Genomic DNA, 18491 nt, shown 5'->3' on the forward strand with positions numbered 1-18491 from the left:
TTGAAAGATTCTATGTGTCTTATACAATTACTTTGAATCTTCATGACTTTGATACAAAGATCTCACTTCAACACTCTGGAAACTAAAATTCTGTCAGATTTGTGAAGAATCATGTCTATTTGTTGATAAGAATATTATTATCTTCTTTTATGTGAATGACATAGTATTTTTATATCACAGAAAGAATGTTGGAACATTTGAGCAGTTATTGAAGAATTTATGAATGTGTTATGAGCTTTGAGAGATTGAAGAGCTAGAGTGATTCCTAAATATCTGTGTCTTATGTGATAGAGATACTCAGAAGCTTTGACTGTGTCAGAATAGTTATATTGAGAAGATTGCTAATAAGTTCAATCTTATGAAATTGAAGTCATCATGTACATCAATGATAACTGTGGATATAGCTCTCTATATGAAAGTGTAAGATAAGCAATAAATACATGTCTATCAACAGAAGATTGATTTGACTCTCTATGCTGCTATTATAATGTGACCTGATATTTCATTTACTACTGCAAAATTAAGTGAGACTTTGATTAACTCAGAATCAGAACATCATACAGCAATTGAGAGAGTTATCTCATATGCTTTTTCAATGAAGTACTATGCTCTTGAATTCCATGCTGATGACAGATTGAATATTCAGAGAGAGGATAATAATACTGACATCATTAATATTCATTTAATAATCATCAGTGATTCTTCTTTTGCAGATAATTTAAACTCAAGATGCTTCTCTCAGAGCTCTGTATTTAAGCTCTTTGAAGACTTAATTGATTGAAAATTTTTCAGACAAAAGATCATTACAATGTCTTCAATGAAAGCTGAGCTTTTAGCACTATTCTATACAGCAAAAGAGACCATGTGGTGGAAATACTTATTTAAGAATATTATGTTGAAATTAGAAAGAGATTTTGATATTTTATGTGATAATTTGCAAACAATATGATTACTGATTTCAGCAGCTCTGCAACCAATTATCAAGCTCTGTCACATTGATATTCATCACCACTGATTACAGCAGACAGTTACTAATAAGAAATTGAATATTATCTGAATTGAAAGTGATAATATGCCTGCAGATGACTTAACAAAGATCTTATCTAGATAGAAATTTGAAAAATTTGTGAAGCAATTAAAGCTTGTGAATATTAATTATTTAGTAGAGAAGAGTTCATCATCTACACTGCTGTCAAAGCTATGAAGACATGTTGAGCAGAAGTCAGATGACTTATTAGATGATCAGATCTCTAAAAAAGAAACTGAAGAACTGTAGATTTGTCATCTTTTTCTCTTGACCATGATACTGATTTCATTATCTTTGTCTATTGGGCTGGCAGAGGTTTGCTAGGGGTTTTTCATATGTTTTTTCCATAGTCTTGGTTATAGCATGTTCATCTATAAGTATCCATGTCTCATTCATTAGGAGCAAGACCAGACACAATATTATAGACGCTCAGTCACATGATCATCACGTGCTCCTGTGTCGTCCGATAATTTCTCTCCAGCTCGTAGCTCGTAGCGTCACACGATTTAACTAACTAGCTGGCAGCTGGCCCACCACAAAGCTCCCACCCCGCTGCTGCAGCTTCCAAAACACAGCGGCTGCGTCTTCTCTCTCTTCTCGCGGCACCTGCCTGCAAGCATCTCGCATACAGGGGGGCAACTTCCGCTTTCTATGCCACTGAGGCTCATTATTGACGCTCCGCCGCGGCCCAGCCGCCTTTTCTGCTCCCTCTGCCCAGTCATTTCTCTCTTTCTTTTCTTTCAGTCGGATACCGCGTCGTTGATGGCTTTTTGCTGATTCATTGTGCACCCTGCCCAATAAAATTCACCTATCAGGCTGTGTATTTAAGCACTGCATCTCGCACATCTTACTGCGTCCACAATTACCCACTCTTGATTTGATTGACCTGCCCTACAATCCCATTATCAACTCCTATCAACCTCGATTTTCCCTTGTTTCCCTCTCAAAATGTCCGCTCGAGGCCCTAGAGGTGGCCGCGGAGGAGGCCGCGGCGACTTTAGCGACTCTCCTAGGGGCCGTGGCAGCTTCAGTGGAGGCCGTGGTGGCCGCGGTGACAATCGTGGAGGCCGTGGAGGTCGCGGCGGTCGCGGTGGCGGCGGCGGCGGCGGAGGCCGTGGAGGTGGTTATGGAGCCGCCCCGGAGATCTTCGCGTAAGTCTGGTGTTCCGCGACTACTCTTCCTAACTAATAACATTGCCAGCCCTCCGGGAGGAGTACCCGTTGATACGGATGTAATGAATGTTGAAAATAAATATCACACGAGCACTGGTGATTTGAGCCTCGACTTTCTTTCTTTAAACCGTCAATTTCCTCTTCGTCCTGGATATGGACTTCGGGGGGACAAGGTTCTTGTCTGGGCCAACTACTTCAAACTTGAGATTGATCCGGGAACACCAGAAAAGGCGAAACCGCACTTTCATCGGTATAAGCTCGAATGCAAATCGACAGGTAAGGGAGCAGAGCCGAAGGGCAGAAAACTCAAAAGAATCATTGAAATCCTATTAGAGGATCATTTCCAAGATGTTTATGATCGTGTCGCGACTGACTACAAGGCGACCGTGATTTGTTGTGATTCTCTTCAGTTTGATGAAAAGGTGTTTGATGTTGCATATCGCTTAGAAAATGAGGACCCGCCTGAAAATCCAATTATTTACCAAATGCGTGTGGTTGCTACTGGAACTCTCGCACCTGGTGACTTGATCAGCTATCTGCGTTCTGCATCTGCTGGTGATATATGCGACAACAAGGAAGAGATCATCCAGGCGATGAACATCATTGTCGGACACTATCCTAAAACCGATCCTGGCATTGTCAACCTGGGTGCGAACCGCCATTATCCCGTGGATGCTAGAATGGAAAAGTATAGCCTTCAAAGCGGCCTTGAAGCTTTAAGAGGATATTTCGTAAGCGTTCGCCCTGCAACAGGCCGCCTTCTTGTCAATGTCCAGGTTAAACATGTCGCTTGTTTTGCTTCCGGCCCTCTACCCGCACTTATCAAATCTTTACGTGCATCTCGCGGTTCAGTGCATTCCCTTCTGAAAGGCGTTCGAGTTCAAGTTTCGCATCTGCAGAAGGTCAAAAATGGCAAAAAGCTTCCACGAGTCAAAACTATTCTAGGTCTTGCATCCCCCCAGAACGGTCGTAGCCAGGACCACCCTCCCAAAGTGGCGAATATTGGAGCTGGTCCCAAAAATGTTCAGTTCTACATCGAAGGACCCCTCCAAGGCAGCTCATCCAAGTCTGCTCCGGGTGGCAATAAGGGGAAAAAAGGGGAATCCGCCGGGAAACCCCCAAACACAAAAGACAAAGATCACGGCTACATAAGTGTTTTCGACTATTTCCGCCTAGCACATAAGTTCACTAATATGGATCCGACTATGCCAGTTGTCAATGTTGGCACGATGGAACGCCCAAGCTATCTTCCAGCGGAGCTGTGCTATGTTGAATCTGGGCAGGCTACAAAGGGAAAATTGGGCCCCTCAGAAACGAGGGAAATGATAAAGTTTGCGGTGCGAAAGCCAGCAACGAATGCAAAGTCCATTGTCAACACGGGTAGCCAGATCATTGGGTCGTCTACCGCTCTAAATTTACTGGTACGCCTCTAAGCCCTGTTGTTCATTACTGGCGCTATATTTAGCTGTCATTTGCATTTATTCTTCCATATGCTAACTTTGGATTAGGGCAACATGGGCATTAAGCTCGTTCCGAAACTAATCACGGTACCTGCCCGTATTTTGCCAGGTCCTAATGTCCAGTATAAGTCTAGAAACGTGACACCTAAATCGGCAAGCTGGAACCTGAATGGTGTTCAGTTTCCCCGCAGTGCTACATTGTCACAATGGACATACTTGCATCTCCCAGGGGAAGGACAGAACATGAATATTCGCGAAAAAGTGAAAGAGTTCCAACAGACGGCGTCAAAACAAGGCATGCGCGTTGCGGAGCCTTTATCCTCAGTGAATGTCAATGTTATTTTCAGGAACAATGATAGCCCAGAGGAGACGGCAAGTAATGTGGATGCGGCCTTCAAGCAGCTTTTGGATAAGCACCGGAATCTCAAGGTACTGCTGGTTGTGTTGCCCAAAGACGATGCAGCATTGTATAACAGAGTTAAATACCAAGGCGATATCCAACATGGCATCCACACTATTTGTGTGATCGCGACAAAGTTCAATGGTGTTCAGTATTATGCAAATGTTTCTCTGAAATTTAACCTAAAGCTGGGCGGTGCTAATCATACTCTTGAGGCTTCAAAATTGGGAATTATTGGGCAAGGCAAGACCATGGTAGTTGGCATTGATGTCACGCACCCTTCGCCCGGATCCTCGCTCCTCGCACCAAGCGTTGCTGCACTTGTTGCCAGTGTTGATTCTGAATTAAGTCAATGGCCCGCAGTACTTCGATTGCAGAAAGAGCGTAAATCAGAAATGGTGGATTCGCTTCAGGAAATGCTAGAGTCTCGACTTATATTTTGGAGCAAGAAGAACGGTAGCTTGCCGGAGAACATCCTGGTTTACCGAGACGGAGTTTCTGAAGGCCAATATTCCCTGGTCTTAGAGAACGAACTGCCTCTACTGCGCAAGGCCTGCGAGCGTATCTACCCAGCTACCATGACGACGAAAGGCCTGCCTTGTTTTTCTGTTATCGTCGTGGGCAAGCGACATCATACTAGATTTTATCCCACCGATGGAGAGAAAGCAGACCGTTCTAGCAATACGCTCAATGGGACAATTGTCGATCGTGGAGTCACGGAGACCAGAGATTGGGATTTCTTCCTGCAGGCACACACTGCGCTTCAGGGAACAGCTCGGCCTGCACATTACTTTGTTATTCTGAATGAAATTTTTAAGAAGCCAACTCTACCCGGTTTCACTGCAGCCGACTTACTAGAAGATTTAACACATAATCTCTGTTATCTTTTCGGCCGCGCCACCAAAGCTGTTAGCATCTGTCCTCCGGCTTATTATGCTGACCTTGCCTGCGAACGTGCTCGTCGTTATCTCGCTTCTTACTATGATGCGACTCCGACTGCCAGTGTCATTTCCGGCCAGACTGAAAAAGCACCGTCTTTAGCAGACTTACAAGTCCATGCTGACCTTCGTAATTCTATGTTCTATATTTAATTTGTTTTTGGTCGAAAGAATAACATAGTATTTCCTTCTACAATGGTTGTACGGCAGAATTCAGAAAACCCAAGAATTGGTCATTGGTCATTGGCATGAGTAAAATACGAAATTGGACTCTTTCTTTTTCTTTTCTTTTTGTATTGAATACAGATATTATTGTGTATTTCTTGACAAAAATGAGACTACATGAATTAATGAACGCTTCACTTGGTAGTACTATCTCAGCTCTGGACACAGGAACTACAGAGCGGCAGGGCGCATCCGAAACACCCAAGGTAATCTAAGGAAAAAAATAAACAATATCAACACGACTGGAGCGCAAATAAATATGGAAATCGTTCCTCAAAACCGACAGTAAACCTCGTCATACCTCTCCAACAACACCCTTCTTCCCCAGCCTCTCTACAACCCCAGCCTTCAGCCGTAAATGCTTCTCAATCTGGACCGGGCTTAACCCTTCCCTGTCGCGCATGGTAACAATATTCTTAATAGTCACCACATCGAGGAATTGCCGCCCTGGGTGGCTCTGTTTGCCAAACGATTCCAGTTCCTGCTCGGCGAGCCTGCTGAGGTTGGAACGCGCGGAGAGGGTGCCGAGTGCAGCGTTTGACGAGGCGGAGGCATATGAGGAGGAGGAAGGGTTGAAAGTGCTGGAGTTGGAGAAGGTAGGACTGGGCGTGACGGGGCCGATGGAGCGGAGCGAAGCGGCGAAGTCAGGATCGCGGGCGTCGAGATCGATTGCTGTAGGCCAATTTTTGAGAGGAGAGTTTGTGTTAGGCAGAAGATATCTTTTTTTAATATAGGATCTAAGATTCCGGTGCTACTTACCTTCGGTTTTTGTTTGACTGGCTTTTTCTTTTGCGCTGTGGATTGTCTGTGGTGTTGGTCGGGCGGGCGGTGGCGGCGGTGATGATCGTGAGTGTTGCGCAGTTGTCGATGGAGAAGGCTGTTTTGGGTATTGGCGCCGTGAAGCTGCCAATGCAGCGGTCCGGGCTGATTTGGACGCAGAAGCGCCCATTGTTGGAATCGGGGCGTCGAGATTTGTCTGAGCGCAGCGGAGAATAGTGATTTGAATAACTAAGACAAGGTTTCCGCCGCGTTGCTCAGTCTCCACAGGCGCTAGTTAATTGGCCCGGAGCGATGAGCTATGGCGGGAGCTTGAAGCAGAGAATGACGGGGAGCCAGTTGTGGAGTAAAGCTGAACAGATCTATTGAAATATTGCCATAGCCCTTATTTACGGCGAATACATACTTGAAAAGCCGTACAAATGATATGGAGCGGCCAGAGACAGCGCATATCAATCAAACTTCCTTTTTCCATAAACTAGAATTTTCCCATTATCGTACCCCGGCCAGGCGTCTTTCCTGCACCTCCCCTAAAGCGCGGCTACCACTAAAAATAGCAACGGCACCCACCGCCAGAGCCACAGGAAGAGTCTGGAAAAGCTTCCACGAGGTGTAGTACATGAAAAACACGGCTTCCAAGCTAAAGATAGAGCCGACAAAGAGGATATGAGAGACGGGCGAGGATTTTAGTGCAATGGATAGATGATCGAGATTCACGCCGAGGGATAGCCACTGATTATCTCTATTAGCCTAGCGATAGTAAATAGATCTCACGGAACACAACGTACCAAACCACCCAGCACAGGAAGAGTGGCGAGCACGGCCCCCACAAACACGAGTGATATAATTACTGGAGGACTGGTTGGGTCCGCCTTAAATATATGGTGTATCTCTGGAAGTTTCCCGTATCGGACGGCCTCGGATGATGGGAGGGGTTGGTCAGCATCGCGTCCGATTGAGAGGCGGAACACGGGGCTATTGTAGCCCTGAGCCGAGCCAAACGACGCTATTACAAGATTCGCATTGAGTGGGGCCTCTGAGTTGAGGAATTGGACTGGAAGGTCTTTATGAGTCTATCAAGACGCGGGTTAGTGCCTACAGCGCAACGGTAAAGTTATGGGGGGTATATTAACAAGCTCTAATTTTGCCTTTCCATTCTCCTTTATTGTCAAAGGATAGGAGATATCCAAATTAGACGCGGGATCCGTGAGCAAAAGGAAAGCTTGGTGGGGCTTCTTTGCGGCGCGACCTTCTTGTGCTGTGAGGAGGAGCTTCAGTGTGCCAGTGTGCCCAAACGAAACCGGCGTCGACAGTGGCCTTTTATCGGACAACCTGGTCAATTAAATCAGTAAGGCGCACCACAATGTATATGGCAGTGGGGATCGAACTTCTCCTTGATACCACTTCCAATACCAGCACCCTTCTGCTGAACGGACAGCGTGGCGTCAGCAAACCCCCAGGTTGTCGCAGCTAGGGACAATGGAAGGCTTGTCAGGGCCAAAAGGCCAAATTGAAGCGCCGTACTAAAATGCATGGTGAACAACGGCGACAGCGGCCGTCCAGACTCTGGATCGTTCTGAATTGATCGGTCGCCTTGAGGCCAGCATTTGCATACGCGGAGCTTCTCTGCCCAGGAAAGATTACGTAAGCAGACGAGTACCGGGTTTAAATGTCTTGGCACAATTAAAGCCGACGTTCATGGCACGTGAGCTTCATTTAAACTTACGTAATCTCCCCTTGAATAGCGAGAAACTAGAATTTATCAACAACATGTGTGAATGGGCAACCTCGAAGTATGGTATTGAGCTTCATTTCATGGTGTCTCGATGGCTGAAAATTTGGAATATTTCTTACGTTGTGGAAACTTTGTGAGCTGCTCTTTTAACACCCACTTGTTTAAGATAATATAGATCTGGGTGAGGGATGGCATCCGATTATATTGCTATCCAGAATTGCTATTTTTTAACCTCACGAATCTGTCATACCTTTTTATGGGTCACTTTGGGGGGAACACCAGCTAGCTCAGCGGGATAACACCCTGAACTCTTTTTGGATCCAATTCAAATTGATTGGGAACACGCAGAATGCCCTTTGTCAAACTGGCCAAAGCGGTTGCACCCTACAAGCATAGATCTTCTATGTCACCTCTACTGAAAATGCCCTACCCCTTAAGAAGATTTAAGGGTCACCTACGCGCTAGATGACCCTAATGAATGAATCCTGCCTATATTCAACTTTTAAGGGAATTATCGCTTTTCATTAGGGGAGTCAAAGCTTGCATCCTATTCAATAAAAGGCCGAATAGCACTGTGTTGCTGTTTATTAATACGTCGTCTATTGATAAACCAACGGATTATGCCTGTGCAATTGTACGAAAAGAATAGCCGAATAGTCGTCAATGCCAATGAATGCGATGAAAGATGTGTTATTTCCCTCTGGGGATATATCTATCTTCGATTCTGCCCTTCTTTCTCTGCTTGAATCTTCCTTACCTTGAGCCACTATTGCCTCTCACATCTTGCAATAGCATTCAAAACATCACTTTCCTCCTTTTTTTCTTTAAAAAAAAAAAAAAAAAAAAAAAAAAAAAAAAAAAAACAGAGATGTTGCGGGCTTCGACCCGTGTTAGAAAGCCCTCCCAGCGAGCCAAGGAGGCCGGTTACACCGTGGCTCCCCATAGCCAGGTGGCCGCGATAGATAAATCGGCGAAGCCAAAGACGGCCCCGAAGCCGCGGGCGGCTAGGGGCAAAGGCAAGGGGAAGCAAAGGGCCGGTAAGTAATGAACTCAATACTATGCCTTCAAACCATATGATTCAATATCAATCAAATAAAACTAGAGATTTGAATAGTAACCGTTTTTTATAGGTGGCCTCGCGGCCAATGGCGATGATATAAAAAGGCCAGTTCTAACGGCCCTCAACGAGGAGGACGAGCGGGCGGTGTGCCTGCTGCTCGAGCTGGTCTCGGCAGCGTTGACTCCGGACTTCAAACCGGAGGTGGAGATCGATTTGGATGCCCTTCGAAGGGCTTTTAATGCTTCCCTTCAGAACTGAGGGCTTAGGGAGGTTGAAGGGTATATATTCCCTTTATCTCTAATGCTTTCCCAGACTAATATTCAAGAACAGGGAAGAATGAGCTGTGGGAGGGAGATGTGTGTTTTCTAGTTGATGTTCTTTGCCTCGCTTTTCTTTTTATTCTTTCTTTTCTTTGAGCTATGCTTGTTTCCTAGGAAGCAACCCCCGAGAAGGGGCAAATGAAAACGACCCTCCTCGTTGAACTCGTGCATAGTAAGCTTGCTCCTCGATGTTCAGCAAAACTACTCTGCCTGTTATCGAGTGCCGGCCATTTCGCCTGCCATGCCTGAAACTTCGAATACCAAGTGTTTGAAACTACGTTCCCATGGATACAGAGGCGCATCGCAGCGCTCTTTTGGGTTTTGTTGTTTATTGCGTTGCTTCCTTCCATTTTTGGGCTACACCCCCTTAAGTGCCTTCGATGTGCCTCGCACCCTACCAAACAATTCCTGATCTTGCATCATCAGACAGAAAATAGAAGAGAATCGACATACAAACACGTCCCCGTTCATCTCTATTTCACTCATGGGCGCGAAGATGGCGGCCCCGCTGCCCTACCTCTCTCTACCAATTTTGGACGAATTGGTTAAATCTGTTGAGACCAAACCTGCTGATGAGAATGCCGTCAAGTTAATGGCTTCGGGGATTTTAAACCACTACTTTTCGGTTGCCAATGGCTATATTGCGACTCCTGAACGAACCCCGGATGGTAATTCCCCCGACTCCATCACTCTTCGCATTCGACGTTATCTGCCCCGTACACAGAGTTTCATGGATCACGCTGTTGCCGACATTGTACCTATGGGCGACCCATTGCCCCTATTGTTCGCCCAGCTCGAGAGCACTCCTGAAAATTGCAACGCCGATGCATCAATATGTTGGAAGATGAAATTTTACGCTTGCACCATTGAATTCTACGAAGACCACCACTGCCTAGAACACCCGGGTCTTGTACCATACCCCGCTCCAAAACACAACATATACCATTTGCGGACCGATTCTGAGGTAATTGATATGATGTTGAGGCAGATGACAGAGCGTAACGTTCGAGGCCAGATCATAAAAACCACGAATATTTCGGAAAATTAAGTGGAAAGATAATGACAGAATCATCTTCCCCGCGGAGGGTCGGCCTGCTGTGGGTATACCTGTTTTTTATCTTCCTGTTTCCGAACCTCCAGGCGTAGTATGAATAATATTTTATTGCTGTATGAATAGTTAATACAGCCAGCCGAAATCTCTACTGTAGAGCTTTGATGAAATGCATAATATGACAGCTCAATAGTCATGATCTGGCTCCAACATATCGTATAGCCGCTCTCAAGGAATTTTCCAGACCAGCTGCCAGCCAAAGTCCTTTGGTCAAAGCTATAGGAAAATAAAGACATTCCATATATCACTCAACATATAGAAATTACGGTATGTATGTACACTTATGTTTAAGCTGTTGCAACTCGCATTAGGATGGACATAATGGGGTGACGGACAGTCATGACGGCTTCGATTATATCGTCTGATGGGCGTGCTTCTCCGTATCTAATGCCGTAGAAACAGAAAGCCATTAAGTTCCTCTTCCTAGATAGGCATTACATACCATAGACATCCAAAAATAGCGTCCAGCTTTTTCCCAGAACAGTCTTCACGAAGCTCCGATATTTAACGCGCGAGACGCGCCCTGCCAAGATGGATGAATTCTTAACAACGGAGTCTAAAAGATCGCGTCCCAAGAAAAGAGATCGCTAATTAAACGTGTCGTTAAAGGAATGCTCCCGGATCTCGCGTATTTGAAGGCCGTTAATTTGCTCTCGAAGAAAGTGTGCATCTCCAAAAAGTGCTATTTGGAAGATGCGACACAGCGAGCTCGGAAAATCGATTGAAACAGAACAACATGTCAGACGCCGAAGTTGAAGTCAAAAAGAAACGCGGGCGCCCAAAGAAAGTCGAAAGTTCGGCGTCAACCGCCAAAGCGACGCCGGCCAAGAAACCCGCCAAATCAAGCAAAAAAGCACCAGCGGAGCCCAAAGCCACAGCGCGCGCACAGACGGGGAATAATCGAGCAGCAGAGGCTCTTAAGGTCAAAGAAAGCCGCCCAAAGGCCGCATTATTAAAGCAGGGAGAAAAAGGTGCGAGCGCTGAGCTGAAGACAAACGAGAAAGACTCCACGACGACATCTCGAAAACCCCGGACTGTGAAGTTAGTCAAGGCAGAGAAAGCAAAGCAAGCCAGTCAATTGGAGAGTTTTGGCCATCAAGAGCAGCCAGCCGAAGCATTGACAGCCGCTGTGAGTTCACAGGCATCGCAGCAAAAAAGCGCCATATCAAAAGCAGACGAGATCGCGCCAACAGAGCCGGAACGCACGCAGACTGGGCCAAAGTCGCCAGCTCCCACGGCCATCCAGCAGTCAACAATCCTCTCCGCCCTACGCGCTACCACCGGCTCTTCTTCTATCCCTCCTCCTCCTCCTCCTCCTCCCCCCGCTATTCCTGCAGTCACCGCCATGCCTCCGCCAAAAACACCCGTCTCCAATCTCGCCTCCTCAATCTCGAAATCCCGGAAGATACTCCCAGACCCCACGAACAATGGCTTCAAAGTGGGCCCTGCGACCGGTAAACAGGCCGTTGTTCGAAACCTAGATGAGATAACGCGGATTGGAGCGCAGAGGAGTATGCCGTCGCAGCCCAGGGCGCAGTACCCTCCTGCACCGGAAGATATCAGGAAGACGAAGAAATACAAAGCTCTGTCGAGAAGGTTTGTTACCCCCTTGTCATATTTGCTGCTTGGAGGGAGTAGAAGAGCTAACATGCCGGGCTTCGTGAATAGATGGCTAGCTGGAATGGTTGCGATGCCAATTCTAATATGTACCAGCTGGGCGTTATATGAACGAGGTGAGCTATTCTATACTGAATCAATATCATGAAAAGCCCCAACTAACCCACTTGCAATAGTATTCTACGACAAAACACCTCGGAGCCTTCCAGGAGCGAATGCCTTCCCCCCCTCGGGGTCTTCGAATGAATCGTTCAACTCGTCGGCTTCCACAGAATCATCAAGAAATAGCTCAACAACATGACCCTTTTCCCCTGGGCGTATTTTCTCCGTCATCCATTCTCCCCTCAACCAATAAGCCTATCCGCTTAATGAACTTTTCTTTCAGCTATATGTTAATGGCCAACTAGCTTTCGATGTTTTTACGCTGTATATATTTTCCATCGTTTTCTCCCCATTGTGTACTACCGCTAGTAACGATACTCCCCTATTATGACCCATGTCCCCCGATTTTGAACTCGTTTTTGCCATCATAGATACAGTCCAGAGTCCCCAAGCATGTCAGGCAGAAATCTAGACGCAATTTCGCAAGAGCCAATTCTTTACTATCTTAGAACGGACATCGAGTGTGAGAAGCTTCATAGACCTCGGTTGGAATTTTTGTCATTCCTATGATGATCTATTACTGCGTTTATCAGGTAACATAGGTATGCTATACCAAACAAGAATAATACCATGCATTTTGTCCCATTCACCATGCTCTTTTCCATGCCAATCAATTCCGTCCATCCTTAACAGCTCGGATTTTAACTAATACTTGTGTATCAAAGGAAAAATAATCAAAGTCAAAAGCTGTTTCCCTATTTAAAGCAGCTGGCCCACTTTCCACCACTCCTAGCAAAGCCCAGTCCTTGGACAAAGTCATTTAGCTCGCAGCGTCCCAAAGAGTCTACTTTACAACCGTACAGTGGGAAGACCCGGTCGTTGATCAAAATTCTCACGTATTCCGTGTTCTTTTTCGGGGACCAGTCGCAAGTCATTTTCTCGACATAAGCTCGGGCTCCGAATGGCACAGTCCATGAGGCGGCATACCCGTTTGACTGCGCTGGTGTCTGGACCCGGTCCATGGGAAGTGGCGTAGTACCGTTGAAAAGGCCGAGAGCCGCGAAAATTGATGTCATGGTGTTGTCGTGGCTGAAGTCTGCATAAAGAGTGGCGTTAAGGGGGAAGGTGGCTGGGTTGGCGTTGAGCGTTCGGTTTGTGCTTGTATTATCCTTAACAGGAGTGTTTGTCAAGCGGGCGATGAGTTCGTTCGTGAACCCAATACCCTGTTCGGGACCAAGTGGGTGTCCATTACCGTAACCGTAATATTTTCCTAGGGACTGATAGTAATCGTAGTCGATCCATTCACCACGAGTGAAAAGCTCGCAGAATGGAGACAATTTGCTTGCATCTTTTGTCAGTGCAACAGTGTGGAAAGAGCACATGTCCATCATGTAGATAACTTCTTTGGTGCTGAGATCTGCTCCAACAAGACCTTTCTTAACACGTTCAAGGATTTTTGGGGCAAAGGTAGCAAGAAACTTCTTCTGGACGTCATCACCATACTCGTTCTTTTCGAAATTGGTGCATATGGCGTGATCAAGTGTGTTATTGAAGTCTCCTTCTGGAATAATCAACCCAAGCTTTGGAGGCTCCTTTCCCACGGAATCTGGGTCACGAAGCTTGAATTGATGGAAACCATCAATAAATCGTTCTGCAGATTTGATTACTCGAGAGGACCCAGAGGCACGAACAAACGGTTGGTGGTTCTTTGCAAGGTTCTGGTAACGTCGGTAGAACTTGGACCCGGAATGAACGAGTTGAGTGTTACCGAATTCCGTCATTTCTGCGCTCAGTAACTCATATTTGAAGGTCTGTAGGAACTTGAATTTATCCATATAAGAAGTGGTGGTGTTCTGGATTTTGGTGATAAGCTTGGCATACGCTTTTGTCTTTGACTCAGTAGGATATCTTGCTCCGTGGCGAGATAGCATCTGGGCAAAATTGACGGTGCAGCCCCGCGGAACATCCTGAGGGATAGGGGATTTGAACTTCAAAGTCGAATAGGGGGAGTATTGGCCCCACAGCATAGCCTCTGGCTGGTAGCATCTATAGCCATCTTCAACAGTGCTGCATTGGAAGTCTCGTCGATACATCACTCGGCGTGAAACCCTGTTTCCCAGCAGTTAATTTTCAGCTCCCAGCTATGGGCCTTGGCCCAAATGATAGATGTCACAAAACCACAGGGCAACATACAGCGGGGCCATAATTCCGCCAAAAAGCACCATCAGCACCAAAGCGGTAACAACAGTAACTATATTCAAACTAAAAAATGTCATCAGAGGCCCTGCCTTGCCATTTTTTGAGAACAAGCTCCGTCGCCTTGCTGCGGAGGCATGAGCCTCGACTCGACGAGGAGTTGCCTCCTCATCGTCCTGGTATGACAGCAGAGCTGCATGGGAGCCTCTATCAGCCATTCTGGAGCCGGCCCTGAAAGCTCTTGGTAGAGATTGAAATTGATACGGAGCTCAATGGCACAATCACCCAACCAATGCTCCGCGAGAAACGCTCAGACTAACCAACGGAGGACGTTATGGAGGCCGCAGAAAAAAAAAAAAAAAGAAATGAAAAGAACGAGCAGGGCGGGCGGGATAAATACGCCCGCAGAGAGCCCGCTCGCAGCGTGAGAGAGCCGGCAACAGCAGGCGTGATTGGAAGTGAAGTCGCATCACGTTCTGCGCTGATTGGCCCGTTGCCCTGGCCTGGCGGGCCGCACGTGCGGGGTTAGCTTATGTCAGCAACAGGGCTTGGTTAAATTAGCTAGCAAGCAAACAGGCCAAACAGCCAAAATAGAGACACGAGGCGAACCTCCTCCATCAAATGCTACGACTGACCGTGAAGTCGGACCCGCCGCCTGTTCATTCCGTACAGTCTGCTTAGAAGGGGTATGAGTTGAGACGGATAATCGTATTCTTCTTCTATAACTCTATACTGGGTTACTCCCGACCTTCGAGAAAGTAGTTATGTTGCTCGCCTCCATTTGGATTCGAACTGGGTCATGCACCCCAAAGCAACGGTCGTACTCCGTACTGTTCTCGTCGCACTTTAATCCCAGGGCCAATCTACAGCTTCGAGTTAAGATATCCATTCGTCTTTAGCCATGCCGCCACTTCCTGTCGATCACGCTGAACCCAGCCGGCCTTTGCGCGGATTGAATCCAAGGCTTGTTCCAGGGATCGGTCGAATCCCTATCCACCGTCATTAGCTACAACCACACTCAAATTACAAAGTAAAGGGCCGTCAAACCTTCGTTTCTTTATCCTTGAAGAAATCCTCGACGTCCTTCAATTGTTCATACGTTGTCAGAGAACCAGTACACATTTGTATAACTGTGCCTAGCATGGAGAATGCCGGCGGTAATCGCTTGACCACTGCATCCCAGTCCTTTTTTAGCCATTCCCACCGCGCGGTAATTCCGGCTGTGTGTACTCGAAGGCTGGACAGCGGCATGTAAATGTCCTGCGCCCGTACCTCATCCGACAATGCTAGTTTCAGGGTGCGTTGGATCAATTCCGGCTGCTGAGCACTTCCCAAAGACCGGAGCGCCGTGTTCTTCTCCGTAGACGTGGACGCTTTCTTATACCGATCAAAAATGATGTTATATTCTTTCTCTCCCCCGTTCCGAAGAACAAGGTCAAATACGCTGGCTCGCAGGTTGGGGTGGATGGCTGTATAATCCCCATCGGCGAAATTACGGAACATCTCCTTAGCCGCATCAATGATCTTTTGGTCGCCAGCTGCTCCGGCTGTGCCGAACATCATAGCCTTGAATTGTTGCAAAACGTGGCCATCGGTCTCCGAAAACTCCCATCCAAGCTCATGAGCTTTGGCACTGCTTAGATTACGTTGGAAAGCCTTGAGAGCATCTTTAACCTGGGAATCCTCAAATACCCAAGAACTGCGGATGGAACCCAGTTGACTGATAATCTGATTCCATACAACAAATTCCGACTCATTGTCAAAGCTTTTCAGCAGGGAAAGACTCCCAGAGGTGGTTTGGTGTCCGGAAGAAGCAAGAACCCCCGCGTCGGCAATCATACCGGCTCTATCCTCAACACTGAGAAGACCAGCTTTGGCATCTTTACCCAACTTCTCAAGTCTAGCGGGACTATAGCACGTTCTGAAGAGACTAGAGTGATCCGCGTTCAGCTTGAAGAAATCCATATCTGGAACTTTGATCTCCTGCTTTCGCTCTGTTAACATGACGGTTTCATCCACAGATGTCTCATTCTTCAATCGTAAAACGACAGGGTAGATCGTTGAATCTTCTTCGGGCTTGACATCTGCTGTTCTGAGATAGCGATGTTGCTGGACGGATATCGCTTTGGCCTCCGGCTTCTCCTCAACAGTGACAACGGGATATCCAACCTTTTTGGTCCAAACTTCCATAACGGACTCAATCGGCTTTCCGCTAACCTCGCTGAGAGCAGCCCATAAGTCCGAGGTAGTTGTATTGCCGTAAGCATGTTTTCGCAAATATAAACGAATACCCTCCAGAAACTTCTCTTCGCCCATATACATAGATATCATGCGAAGGACAGCCGAGCCCTTAGAATAAGAGATGGCGTCAAAAATTTGGTTAATCTCATCGGCACGTTTTACTGGAACCTCAATAGGATGACTGCTTCGCAAAGCGTCAAGGGCCAGAGCACTCTGAAGATCATTCACAACATAGCTCTGCCAGACATTCCACTCAGGGAAGAACTTATTGCATGAATACCATGACATCCAGGTAGCAAAGCCTTCGTTGAGCCATAATCCATCCCAGAAATCCATCGTCACCAAATTGCCGAACCATTGATGGGCAAGCTCGTGCTGGACTGTTTCAGCAATTCTTTCCTTGGTCGAAGCACCGGTGGTTTTCTCATCATAGAGCACATCCACAATACGGTAGGTTATCAGTCCCCAATTCTCCATCGCCCCAGCTGCGAAATCCGGGATGGCAACCATGTCCATCTTTGGGAGGGGGAATTTGCTGTCGAAGGCCTTCTCGTAGAATTCCAAAGTTCTAGCCGCCAGTTCTAGAGAAAACTTACCATGTTGGATATTCTGGTCAGGGGTAGCGTATACACGAATAGGCACGCGGAAGGAGTTCGTCTCGATATGGTCAAGCTCTCCGATAATGAAAGCCAGGAGATAAGTCGACATACGGGGAGACCTATTGAAGGTGACCGCTTTCCTAAGCTCATCACTCATCTCTGAGCTAACTTCCTTTTCCAGGGCAACATCCATGTTACTCAAGCAAGTCATTTTCTTGTCCGCGATGAGCGTGACCGTGAACTCTGCCTTAAGAGCCGGCTCGTCAAAGCACGGGAACGCTCGCCGGGCATCTGTCGGCTCCATCTGAGTGGAGGCGATATATTTTGTATTCCCATTAGTGTCCTGGTAAGAGCACCTGTAGAAACCAGCCATGTTGTCCGTCAATTTGCCAGAGAATGTATGCTTCAACCTAACCTTAGAGCCAGCAGCTAGCTCTAGTCCAAATGTAGAAGTTACGGTCTGTTTCTCGATGTCTGTTTTGATACTATGAGCCAACAGCTCCGATTCATCACCCCACATCAGGGTTGCGGAATCAACTTTGAGGTCCAATGCATTTAGCGTGATCGAACTGGTTGGCTCCACGACGTCAAGACTGGAAGAATTGATGATTAGCAAACGTGCTTGGACAGAAATATTCGAGGTAAGAGATAACACACTCAATAATGACCGTTCCATCGTAAGTAAAAGTCTTGAAATCAGGCTCCAAGCTCAAATTATAATGTAAAGGCCGGACATTAGTAGGCAAGATTTCACGACCGGCGGCAATTGAGGCGGCTCCCCCAGCGGTATCATCTCCCATAGATCGACACATGTTTCGACACGAGCACGCCCTTTTGAACTGGCGAGGACCAAAGCTGGAAACACGAGGGGTAGTTGCTCTAGGAAGTAGCGGGGAAGATCTAGAACGGACGGCGGAGGATAGAGATCTAAGATTACGAGCGCTGCTTGGTCGTAAAGTAGAGGATGTTAAACGAGAGGGAGGAAGAAGGAATTGGGTGCGGCCGACGATGTTGATGGCCGAGCGAACAAGCCTACTACGATGGAGGGGTAGCATCGAGCCAGACCTCAGCAGGCACGACGGACTGCACGACACCGCTAGTTAATTAGCGAAGACTTCAGCCGCCCCAAGCCCCAGCCCGCCCGAGTTTGTTAGTTAATCCCTCCGAGATCACGCCGCAAACAGACAAAGCCAGCCCTCGTCTGCGCACAAAAGAGAGAAAGGGTGTACTGGAAACCGAGCGCCAATCCAGCACAGCAGACCAATGTCTGGCTACAGAGACCGCAGAACACACCAATACCCAACACCGCCAAACACTAGCCAGATATCATGCGCGCGTCGAGATCAATCTGGCTTCGCATTTCCGCATCCGGCGTCTCGAAAGCTTTTCGATCGAAGCTTGCTGGATTATGTAAGCAGAGACTAATGACTTCTGCCTCCTGGTTGGCTTCTCGGATTAACAATGATGCATTCCGAAGCCTTAACGGAACAGCTAATATCCGAAGGCTAAGC

At 47.0% G+C, this 18491-nt stretch overlaps 7 protein-coding genes across 7 annotated transcripts; 3 read left to right on the top strand and 4 right to left on the bottom strand.

Moving 5' to 3' along the window:
- Positions 1–1975: 1975 nt before the first annotated feature.
- On the top strand, positions 1976–5150 carry LOZ57_004054 (uncharacterized protein; the record flags this gene model as incomplete). The annotated part of the gene is made up of 3 exons (XM_049253100.1): positions 1976–2178; positions 2228–3620; positions 3708–5150. 3 exons carry the CDS (start codon positions 1976–1978, stop codon positions 5148–5150), a joined length of 3039 nt encoding a protein of 1012 aa, XP_049107963.1.
- A 367-nt stretch (positions 5151–5517) lies between these two features.
- On the bottom strand, positions 5518–6171 carry LOZ57_004055 (uncharacterized protein; the record flags this gene model as incomplete). Its single annotated transcript, XM_049253101.1, has 2 exons — positions 5518–5894; positions 5982–6171. 2 exons carry the CDS (start codon positions 6169–6171, stop codon positions 5518–5520), a joined length of 567 nt encoding a protein of 188 aa, XP_049107964.1.
- A 320-nt stretch (positions 6172–6491) lies between these two features.
- LOZ57_004056 (uncharacterized protein) lies at positions 6492–7533 on the bottom strand (the record flags this gene model as incomplete). Its single annotated transcript, XM_049253102.1, has 4 exons — positions 6492–6731; positions 6788–7072; positions 7133–7331; positions 7388–7533. The coding sequence occupies 4 exons, from the start codon at positions 7531–7533 to the stop codon at positions 6492–6494; spliced, it is 870 nt and encodes a 289-aa protein (XP_049107965.1).
- A 2065-nt stretch (positions 7534–9598) lies between these two features.
- Positions 9599–10162, top strand: LOZ57_004057 (uncharacterized protein; the record flags this gene model as incomplete). Its single annotated transcript, XM_049253103.1, has 1 exon — positions 9599–10162. The coding sequence occupies one exon, from the start codon at positions 9599–9601 to the stop codon at positions 10160–10162; it is 564 nt and encodes a 187-aa protein (XP_049107966.1).
- A 799-nt stretch (positions 10163–10961) lies between these two features.
- On the top strand, positions 10962–12143 carry LOZ57_004058 (uncharacterized protein; the record flags this gene model as incomplete). The annotated part of the gene is made up of 3 exons (XM_049253104.1): positions 10962–11821; positions 11894–11958; positions 12019–12143. The coding sequence occupies 3 exons, from the start codon at positions 10962–10964 to the stop codon at positions 12141–12143; spliced, it is 1050 nt and encodes a 349-aa protein (XP_049107967.1).
- A 556-nt stretch (positions 12144–12699) lies between these two features.
- Positions 12700–14358, bottom strand: LOZ57_004059 (uncharacterized protein; the record flags this gene model as incomplete). Its single annotated transcript, XM_049253105.1, has 2 exons — positions 12700–14053; positions 14138–14358. The coding sequence occupies 2 exons, from the start codon at positions 14356–14358 to the stop codon at positions 12700–12702; spliced, it is 1575 nt and encodes a 524-aa protein (XP_049107968.1).
- A 645-nt stretch (positions 14359–15003) lies between these two features.
- Positions 15004–17792, bottom strand: APE2 (Aminopeptidase 2 mitochondrial; the record flags this gene model as incomplete). Its single annotated transcript, XM_049253106.1, has 3 exons — positions 15004–15129; positions 15188–17573; positions 17638–17792. The coding sequence occupies 3 exons, from the start codon at positions 17790–17792 to the stop codon at positions 15004–15006; spliced, it is 2667 nt and encodes an 888-aa protein (XP_049107969.1).
- Between the last annotated feature and the right edge of the window lie 699 nt (positions 17793–18491).

Source organism: Ophidiomyces ophidiicola (assembly GCF_022830035.1).
Source record: "Ophidiomyces ophidiicola strain CBS 122913 chromosome Unknown scaffold_15, whole genome shotgun sequence".
NCBI lineage: Eukaryota > Fungi > Ascomycota > Eurotiomycetes > Onygenales > Onygenaceae > Ophidiomyces > Ophidiomyces ophidiicola.